At 41.3% G+C, this 11,287-nt stretch overlaps 1 protein-coding gene across 1 annotated transcript in view; it reads right to left on the reverse strand.

The window, feature by feature from the left end:
* Positions 1-9,461, reverse strand: part of Chmp3 (charged multivesicular body protein 3) — a 68,382-nt gene extending 58,921 nt beyond the window's left edge. The window contains exon 1 of the mRNA XM_020178373.2: positions 9,284-9,461. Within this exon, the coding sequence (XP_020033962.1) occupies positions 9,284-9,328 (45 nt within the window). The 5' untranslated portion in view covers positions 9,329-9,461. The remainder of the gene's footprint in view (positions 1-9,283) is intronic.
* Positions 9,462-11,287: the final 1,826 nt, after the last annotated feature.

An 11,287-nucleotide genomic window follows, 5' to 3' on the forward strand; every position in this document is an offset into this window, starting at 1 on the left:
CTGAAAAATTATACAGAGAATGCAAAACTGTTACTGTAAGAAGATAGTTAGAACAAATTTATGATGTCAGATTAGGGAACAATTTCTTAAAAGCAATAACCATAAAGCAAAGGGCTGATACTTTTATTTATACTGAAATTAAGAATTTTTATCTGTCCTAAAACTACAATTAAAAGAAAAATTGGAAGGAGAGGTTTGTAACTGCATATAAATGGTAATGAATAAAAGATATTTATAAAGAATTTGTATGCAGGATATATACAGATCTCCTACGGTGGGAAAAGTATCTTCTGTCAAAAAATTGAATTCTGAACCATTTGTAGAATATTTTAAGTCTCTGGATGAGCTTCTTCCAGAGAAGATGTTTGTTTCTGCCAAACATGTAGCTTAAGTGGACTGGTAATTGGCTCTTAATTAACCTTAATTAATCCAATGAGGGGTAGAGACTATTTGCAACTAAACTTCAGTTTTTGGAAAAGCCAGTCTATCTCTAAAAAGGTGTATTTTTACAAAAGCCTTGGAAATTTACCTGAGTCCCTTCTCTTTTGTGTCACAAAATCCAATTTTTATGCTCTCCAACTACAGGGTCAATAACTCTACTCAAGTCTCAGTCTCTCAGCCACTACACCAAGAATTAAAGGATCTCTTGTAACTAAGTTTCCCATTCTTCAGGATCTTGAGTTTGCAATTTCTCACTGCCTTGGTAGCTTTTAGTGATTTCAAATGGTTAGACTTTTTGTTTAGCTTGGCTAGTTATTTGTGCAGAAGGGTTGTTTGACACCATTTAGTCTGTAACCCTCCTGATTTAAGCACTGCATTTCCTGTAGGTGTGGTGGCATTTGCTGGTACCCTGTAATCACAGCACTAAGGGGGCTGAGGCAGGAGGATCATGAGCTTGAGACCAGCCTGGAGCTATGAAGCAAGTTCCAGGCCAGCCTGGGATGCATAGGAAGACCTTGTTTTAAAAGCACCTCCCCCCCCCCAAAAAAAAAAGCCAGAATATATCTCCTAGTTGTGACCCATCAAATGACTGGACGCACAGACACTCCAGTAGCAAGAAACATTATAAGCACCAAAATTTCAGCTTCTAAACAGCAACTACTATAAGAAACCAGTGTTCTCATCAGAAGAAGTGGCTGATTACAGGTCCCAGGATGGGAAACTATAAATCACACTAGGATATACTATGCTCAAAAGCAAGGAAGCAGCCAAAGATAAGTAAGATTGTGTTTAAAAGACAGGAACTGGCCCGAAATAGCTCCAAACTTAAAAGTATTTCAGCACCACACAGAATAACGGTTAGAAGTGTCCATGCCGGCTCACACCTGTAATCCTAGCTACTCAGGAGGCAGAAATCAGGAGGATTGCAGTTCAAAGCCAACCCAGGCAAACAGTTCTTCGAGACCCTATCTCAAAAAAATCCTTCACAAAAAAGGGCTGGTGGAGTGGTTCAAGGTATAGGCCCTGAGTTCAAGCTCCAGTAGCGCAAAAAAAAAAAAATTAAAAAGTGACCATGCCACGCTAAATATGTAAAAATCTTATGAGCTAAAAATGGTGTTTGTGAGGAGGAATGGAAAAAATATTTGAGACAACTGGAAGTTATTATACCAACTCCTTATTATAAATATTGGTGATTAAAGAAAAAGCAATTAAGCACTTACCCAGCCTTTTCAGTAGGAACTTTATGTCAAGGTAACCAAATAGCCCCAGCTAATAAGAGCTTACAGAAGACTGTCAGCTAACAAATGAGGAAGAAATTACAGAATACTCACAATTCAGAAAACCAACACCAGTGGATTCAGGAAAAGGACACCAACAGATATACGGTAAGTGAAAGGTTAATGAGGAACTACACAATTCACATGGCACCAACCCTCCGATTACTTTCTATCAGTGTTATAAAGAAAATTCCTTAGACCAATTAGATTTAGTGATGTATCTGACTGAGCACAGCAAAACAAAAAGTAACCACGAATCAGGCAGCTCCCAGAACCAGGGTAAGTTCTGCGAACTCCAACCAATAATATGATCAGACAGCATTTACAGAAAAGTCGAGGTAAGACACAAAAATCAATTTATTTGACTACAGCTTCATCAACCAGTCACTTGGTTACAACCTAACTAGTTGTAGCCTCCTGTAACTAACCAAAGCTTGGTTACTGTGATTAAACTATATTAACTTGGTCTGTTAGGTCCAGCGCAGCTGCTCAGTTCAAATCCATGACCTCACCCACAATTTTACTTAAAACAGCAGCAAAATGAAACATACACACACACATACACAGATCTGGCTGTCATAATGAGACAGCCAGACATCATATGCCTCCTGATGTGACATACTATAAAATATAGAGGTTAATTGTGAGATAGTCTTGCTAAAATTCTTTAGCCTTAATCTAACCAAGCTTACATCCAACTTCCATTTCATAGAAAATAAAGGAAAAAGCCAGCCACAACTCGTAATTAGATAATCTAAAATAGAACATTCTACCAAACAAACGGCCTACTCCTACTAAAAAGACTACTTTTACAGTGTTATAAGCAAGGGGAACAAATTAAACAAAAAATCAAATGACATTTAAATACAAAGCAAAGTGCTTCACTGGATCCTCACATGAAAATATTGTAAAAGACATACTGAGGGATTGGAGGTGTGGCTCAAGTGGTAGAGCACCTGCTTTGTAAGCATGAAGCTCTGAGTTCAAACCCCAGTCCCACTAAAAAAGAAAAAATAAATAAATACTGGAAACATGGGGACATTTAAATATGGACTGGGTAATAAATGATAATAAGAAATTTCAGTTAGGTACATTGAAGAATTTCAATATTTTGTAGATAGTATCTGAAATGTTATGGAATAAAATGTTATGATCTCTAATAGATTTCAAAACAATTCAGCCAAAATATGTATATTAAGTAACAGCAAAATGCTGTCAACATGTGAATTTAGGTGATAAACATGCAAGTTTTTTTCTTTTGTTCTTTCTTTCTTTCAGTGTTGGTACTAGGGTTTGAACTCAGGGCCTTACCCTTCCTAGGCAGGTGCTCTTCTACTTAACCCATGCCTCCAGCCCATGGGTTGTTATTATACTATCTGCTATGATTTGCATTTCTCCCAAAATTCATACATTGAAACTTCAACCTCTAAAGTGATGGTGTTACAATGGAATTTTATGCAGCCATGAAGAAGAACGAAATGTTATCATTCGCTGGTAAATGGATGGAATTGGAGAACATCATTCTGAGTGAGGTTAGCCTGGCTCAAAAGACCAAAAATCGTATGTTCTCCCTCATATGTGGACATTAGATCAAGGGCAAACACAACAAGGGGATTGGACTATGAGCACATGATAAAAGCGAGAGCACACAAGGGAGGGGTGAGGATAGGTAAGACACCTAAAAAACTAGCTAGCATTTGTTGCCCTTAATGCAGAGAAACTAAAGCAGATACCTTAAAGCAACTGAGGCCAATAGGAAAAGGGGACCAGGAACTAGAGAAAAGGTTAGATCAAAAAGAATTAACCTAGAAGGTAACACCCACGCACAGGAAATCAATGTGAGTCAATGCCCTGTATAGCTATCCTTATCTCAACCAGCAAAACCCCTTGTTCCTTCCTATTATTGCTTATACTCTCTCTACAACAAAATTAGAGATAAGGGCAAAATAGTTTCTGCTGGGTATTGAGGGGGGGAGCGGGAGGGGGTGGAGTGGGTGGTAAGGGAGGGGGTGGGAGCAAGGGGGAGAAATGAACCAAGCCTTGTATGCACATATGAATAATAAAAGAAAAATGAAAAAAAAAATAAAAAAAATAAAGTGATGGTGTTAGAAGTGGGACCTTTTGGGAGGTGATAATGTGTCTAAGGAATGGAATTAGTGCCTTTATCAAATAGGCCCAAGGGAGCTTGTTTGCTTAATCTATCATGTAAGCACACAGTAAGAAGATTCAACATCATGCTGGCCCAAAGGATGATACAGAGAAAAACATGACCCTGACTCTCTAGAAGCTCACATCTTGGTTCAGGCCACAAAGTAAACAAGAAAAATATTATGCCATGATATTCCCTGTCAGCTGTTTTCTCTGTCTCATGAAGCAGTGATTCTATTCAAAACTGAGTTCTTTGGCAGCTTCTCCACTACCACCATTCCTCTGCAACCTGCTCTTTTCCTTAATTCTTTCTATTTCAGATCATGGCACTGGCTTTCAAAAAGATGAAAGGTTTGATTGGGGTGGGTTAAACAGATATCTAAGGATCACTTTTGCACTCTCATTTCAAATGCAGATCGATGTTTTTATAACTCATCCTATCCTCTTCTTACCATTGCCAATCTTAGCTAAAACCTGTATCAGCTCCTTGGGCCACTAAGTGGTTCCCCTACTCAAGCCTCTTCCCTCAAATTCATGCTCCAAACATGTTCTCAATGTTCTTCCTTAGTAGGCATTGCACACACATCTTTGCTGATATGCCCTTTACCTACCTAATTTTACATCTTACCACTATTATCACTCCTCCTGCATCTTCTAACCATTCTGAAGTGTTTCCTGATTCCTATAATTTATGTTCCATACTTCTACACCTTGCACACAAAGTTTACTGTGCTTGAAATACCTCCCTTTGCCTAATCCTATACATACTTGGCTACTACCTCTTATGACAAAACCCAAATACCAGCTGGGCACCAGTGGCTCACCTGGGAGGCTAAGATGGGGAGGACTGTGGTTTGAAGCCAGCCTAGACAAATAATACATGAGACCCCATCTTCAAAATAACCAGAGCAAAATAAGACTGGAGATGTGGCTCAATAGGTAGAACACCTACCCGCCTTGCAAGCTCAAAGCCCTGAGCTCAAACCCCAGTCCCACCAAAACAACATATACTCTCCCTGACCAGTTCCCTTTCTAGACTCTTTAACAATCAGTCCCTCTAACATGACATCACAGACCTTGTACGTATTTACATTATTCTTATCTCTCCAAAATGTAGGTATGTGTTCACATGTCAGTCTCCCCTAGTAAACTTCATATTGTTTGAAATCATCACCCAATGCCTTACTTTTGTAAACATAGATCCAACCCTATACACATAAAAAAAACTCAGTGTCTGTTGTATGAACTAATAGGGCATGACCATGAGTCATGACTCAGTCTAAGGATTTAAGCTAGTCATACAATTTAAAAAGCTGACTACTCTACCAAAGGTCAATCAGTGAAGTTGCTACGCAGAACAGCACAAATTCCCAGCAGAACCTCAAGTCCTCTTGATTCCTACTCCAAGATTATCACAAGTTTCTAAATAAACATCCTCATCCTCAGCAGGCCTGGTCTAGACTTAACTAGGACCCTTTAAGACAGAACAGGTCTCACCAGTAAGAGGCCTTCATCAAAAAGTATGCGATGTCTGGGAAAGGCTCCTTATATAACTAATGTTTCCTGGGGTCTGTCTTGAAATGCTGCTCATCTTAAGACCTCTTGACCTTAAAGCTTACTCTCATTCTGACACTCATCATTCAACATTTACTTAGTACCTACTCTCTGCTACATACTGTACCAGAGATCTGGTAACACTGTGCATTATGTATCTTACTTGCTTGGCCTGTCACCATGGCCTTATATGTATGGTACCATGTTCAATAACCAATATGGTATGTCCTGGGTGCACCTGGCCCCTGCTTATCCTGTGCCAGGAGGATTGAGGTCCTGGGCATAAACATGAGACTCTATTCAAAAAATTACTAAAGCAAAAAGGGCTGGGGCATGGCTCAAGTGGTAGAGTGCCCGCCAAGCAAGTGTAAGACCTGAATTCAAGGCTCAGTACAGGAAAAAAAAATTACGAAGCCAGGAACAGTGGTGCACTTCCAGTTACTTGGAAGGTGAAGATAGGAGGATTGCGGCCCCAGGTCAGCTCAGGCAAAGTGAGCTACAGACACAATCTGAAAAACAAACTAAAAACAAAAAGACTGGGGACTTGGTTCAAATGGTAAAGTGTCTGCTGGTAAAAAGCAGGTCCTTAGCTCAACCCCTAGTAAGGTGGGAGCGGGGAGGCAGGAGTTACCAAACAGACTATTTAGCCAATTTCCTCTCTCTCAATCCCTCTTTCCTCTCTGCTAACGTCATCCTATTTTTTAAATTTCCTTTGTTAAGCTTCTTTCATGAGGTCAAACATTTTATTTCTCTCTGTTAAAAAAAAGCCAAACTAACATTGTCACCTTATTCATACATGATTTCCAATACTTTGCTCCTCAGCAACTGTACATAGAAAAATGTATTTTTCATTCTTGATTTACTGAAACTTTCTTGAATTACAAACTCACTGCCAAATAACTATGGCAGGTGACAGAACACTCTCTGGTCCCAAGTCACATAGTATAAGACAAAGCTTAGTGCTTGGCAGAAGCTAGACACTCTTCCAACAAACTGAGGCAGACTTTAGTCAGAACTGAACAGTTACCTAGGCCTACCGAGAAGGGACTTGAAGAAAATAATGGGAAATAATAGTGCAAGGCCAAATGGTTTCTGATCCAACCTCAGAACTCTCGTACTGTGTACATAGTATCCAATCCAAAGGAGTCTTGAATGTTTATGTTACTGGCTAGGTGTTAAGTTGCTTGGCTTCTTATTTCTTCTTTATAATCCCCCTTTGGGAGGCAGCATAAATGGCATGATAGTTACGCGTACAGGTCTTAAAAAAAACTTACTGAATTAAGTTACCAGAGTGGTTCAGGTGGCAGAATGCTTGCCTACCAAATGTGAAGCCCTGAGTTCAAACTCCAGTACAGAGGGAGGGAGAGAGAAGGAAGAAAGAGAGGGAGGGAGGAAGGAAGGAACGGAGGAAAAAAGAAAGAACTTACTAGATTATGATTACTGCTGGTTTAAAATTTACAAAGTGTATGACCTGGGGCAAATTTCTCTCTGTCTCATTTCCACACCTATAAAGTAGGGATGATAGAAGTACCAACCTTGTAATGGTGACAGAACAGCAGAGTACTTAGCATGATGCCTGTTTCAACACATTTTAGCCAATAATGGTAGGCAGGCTGTACACACTACAGCTTGTTACTTGAACAGACCTACAGCATATGCACCACCGGGGAGCTTCTTCAACACCTCAGGTCCTACCCTAAAAGTACTGAACCAGATTCTGAACTCTGAAAAGATCCCTACTGATTTTCATCCTCACTAATGTTTGAGAAGCTCCTGTCTACAACACCCAGACTTACCCATGATGGAAAAACCCCAAAATCCTTTGGGGTTTTTTTTTTTTGAGATGGGATCTCACTATGTTGTGCAGGCTGGCCTGTGATCTGTGGACTCAAACAATTGTCCTGCCTCACCCTCCTGAGTAGCTGGGACTATAGGTACATACCACTACACCCACGTTAAAATCCTTTATTAAATGATACCACCTGTTGAATGTTGCTCCCTGGTAGAAAAAAAATTAATGAGATAAAAAGCGTGTGACATCATTTTGCAAACTGTAAAACACTGTGTAGATGCACACTTTGTGGTGTATATATTCTAAGATACTTGTTATTGTAGAAGTTTTTGTTTGTTTTTGTATTTTTGATGGGGCTGGAGTTTGAACTCAGGGCTTGAGCTTGCAAAGCAGGAGTTCTGCTGCTTGAGGCACACTCCAGTCCTGCAGAAGTGTTTTTAATGGTAGGGACAGATTATTACCTTCAGTGTGTGGCCTTAGCTTTGCCATTCATAAGAGTCTTTAGAAACAGTCTCATGATTATTTAAAATGATCTCTAGTATATATATGCATTACTTGTAGAACACTTTGGCTATTTTTAAATGATAAACATAATTGCTTGAGAACATGGTGTCAGTTTGTCCCTGTCTAGGATAAGCTACTGGGAAAGTCAATAAACACCAGAAAAATGGCAAGGTTGATGCAGGTGATTGGTTTTAAAGATACGCCTGTCAGAGGGGAAGAGAGCTAAATAAGATCACTTATTTAAAGCATTTTAGGGTTTTTCCAGTATGGACAAGTCTGGTTGTTGTAAAGAAGAGCTTCTCAAACAGTGAGCACACTAATCAGTAAGGACTGTGTCAGAATTCAAAATCTGATTCAGTAGGTCTGGGGTGGAGCCTGAGAAGTATAACAAGCTCCAGGTGGCCCTGATGCCGCTCATCTGTACTTAAGTAACAAGGCTGTAAGATATGGGGGAAGGGGACACTCATTCTGACTGTAATCCCAGCTACTCAGGGGACAGAGATCAGGAGGATAACGGTTCGAAGTGAGCCTGGAGAAAACGTTAGCGAGACACACACACCATCCCCCCCACCTTCAATAAGGCTGGCGTAGTGGCATGTACAAAAATGCAAGCCCCTGCCTGAAAAATAACTAAAGAAAGGGTTGAGAGTGCGGTTCAAATGGTTGAGCACGTGCCTAGCAAGCATGAGACCCTGAGTTCAAATCCCAATACCACCATCACAAAAAAAAACCTATTCCTCTCTACCTACTACTTTAAACTTTACATCCTTTAATCTTCAATTACTATGAGATAATACTATTATTCTTACTTTGCGAGAATAAACCTCAGAGAAGTTAATTTTCTCGAAATCCCAGAGCTAAGAGATGTGGAAAAAGGATTAAAACTTAGGCAGGCTGGTCCTATGGGGGCACTTTTAATTCTCTGCCTCTCACACTAACTCAGTTTATAGGTAGATCTCGAGTTCAGAGCTGGATCCACAACTACTTTTGGTAGCATGCTTCGGGAAGGGTCGGGTCCTGGGTATAATTATTGCGCCTCTGGGGTCAACAGCCGGTTGTTGGAGCAGAAGAACCAGTAAGCAGCTTCCATTTCCGTAAAACCGTGCGTAGAAGGGGTGGCAGGTGCCAGGACCGCCCCATCCAGATAGGGTCCCCTCCGCATAACGCTCCGGGGCGGGGCAGGTCCGCCCGGCGCAAGGTAGCCGGAGAGAGGGCGTGTCCTGCGCCGCAGAAAGGTTCCGGGCGGGACGTACCAACACGCGCAGGGGGAGGGGATTTCCAGAGGTCGGGACTGTGTCGCGCCTCGGCGCCTAAGGCAAGGTCAGGGAACACTTTAGCTCAGCTCCCGGCAGTCTGGTAGTGAGGAGAGATACCAAGGACTCTCTCTCTCTCTCTACAGCCGACTCGTGGAGCCTCTTCCTCCGGCCCCTTGGGCGAGTGGAAGGCCCCGGAAATGGGTCCCGGCGATACTTGGCCAGCCGGGGAGAAAAGAGCGTCCGGTCCTTTATCAACTCTGTTACGGCCCACGCACATTCACCCACTCACTTGCCGTCGCCGTAGCCCTTACCAGCTCCTTAGGCGGCTTCTCTTGTGTTTTTCCAAAGAGCCCCATGGCGAACTGAACTCCTCTTGCCCCTTCTGGCTTTCCGTTGCCTGCGCCCAGGCAGGTCACGGGCAGCCGCCAGGGCGGGGCCGGCCGAGGATGGGAATTCAGACGCCAAAAGAAGGGCGCGGCGATAGTAGCCGTGGTGCGCGTGCGCACAGCGCATGCGCAGAGTGAGTTGGGTGGGGTTCACTGGCCCGCAAGGCTGATGCCGTTGCGCATGTTCTCGGAGGAAAACAAGGTGTGTTGAGTAATTTCTCTGCACGATACGAGTGTATTGACTACGCTCTAGACGTGTCTATGGTTGCTGTGCCATACATCTGTATCAACGCCCAGACACATATATTTACCACCACTTTCCAAATATCTGTAGCTTCTGCGTGTCCTGTGGGCACCTCCCAAGAAGCAAGCCAGAAAATACTTCTTCCTTCTACCAAATCAACTCTTCCGGCCTGATACCACCATGGTCTAGTCACTAAAACTTGGGCATCGTCATTTCTCTCCCTCTTGCCAAGTCCCAGAAATCCTAACTTTTCCCGTGTCAAACTTCATCTCTCTTCTTTCCATCCCAACTGTTAGCTTTTCAGGCCGTCTCCATTTCCAAAGTGGTGTTTGTCGATATGTGTGTGGTCCTATAGCCGGCACCGACTATGACCTTAAGCAGATTCTTCCAGAATCTGAGTAAAGAGGACTAAACATTTTCGCAGGGGCAACCTCAGGTAGAACCTACACAGTTGAGTTGATAGTTGCTGCCATTACCTCACCTGATGATGGCGAAAGGACTTACACCTTTATTGTCTCCGATGGGAATGTACAATCACTTAAAAAATTTCTTAAAATGCTAAACATGCACCTTTCTTATGACCCAGACATTCCACACCAAGCTCTTTACCCAACAGGGAAAAAGATAGATGTCCTTACAAAGACTGGTGCGCATAGCAACTTTATTTCTAACAGCCAAAGCCTGGAAATAATCCACATGTCGATCAAAAGGTGAATAGATAAGCCAATTGTGATAAACCCATGCATTGATGTACTTTTCAGAGATTTTTAAAAAAGAACTACTGATACATGTAACAACATGGATGAATCTTAGCACTCTGAGTGAAAGAAGAGTACATATTAAACAATCCATTTATATAACATTGTAGAAAATATAAACCATACTGACAGAGAGTAGATCAATGGATACTAGGGGACGGGTGGGTCACAAAGAGGTGGGAAGGAGGAATTACAAAGAGACACAAGAAAGTTTGGTGGAGGTTATTGGATATTGATTGTGATGATTTCCATATATCCAATGTCAAATTTACATGTGCAGTTTGTTTTATGTTAATCATACTTCAGTATAACGTTCTTTTAAAAAAAGTACATATTCACAATATGTGCTCTATTCTCTAAATCCTTTCTAACAATTAGTATTATCTACCTTTAAAATGTTTGCCAATCTGAGTGTATATTTTTTATTTTACTTTCTCTGACTACTAGTCTAAATGGGCATCTTCTTGTATATTTTTTAGCCACTTGGATTTCGTCTATAAATTTCCTCCTTATATCCTTTGCCCCATTTTTCAATGAATTATTTCCTTCATCCCTTCCCTTTTCTTATTTTTAATGTGGAGTTTTTAAAAATGAGAGATCAGAAAAAAATTTTAAAGTCTTTTTCACCACATCGCTCTTCCTTTTTTCAAGAATAAACTACAAAAGCTGGGTGTGACACGTGTTACATGCTTGTAATCCCAGCTCCTTAGGATGTGGAGGCAAGAGGATCATGAGTTTGAGGCCAGCCAGGAAAAGTTAGTGAGACCCTATCTCTAAAACAAAATACAAACAAAAAGGGCTGAAGGTCATGATAAATGAAATTGAGAGAATTCTACAGATGTGAAAAATTTTGGATTTTTTCAAAAAAATTTTGACTATAAGAACATGGAAACCAGGGGCTGGTGAAGTGGCCCAAGTGATAGACCC

Source organism: Castor canadensis, chromosome 12, assembly GCF_047511655.1.
Source record: "Castor canadensis chromosome 12, mCasCan1.hap1v2, whole genome shotgun sequence".
Taxonomy (NCBI): Eukaryota; Metazoa; Chordata; class Mammalia; order Rodentia; family Castoridae; genus Castor; species Castor canadensis.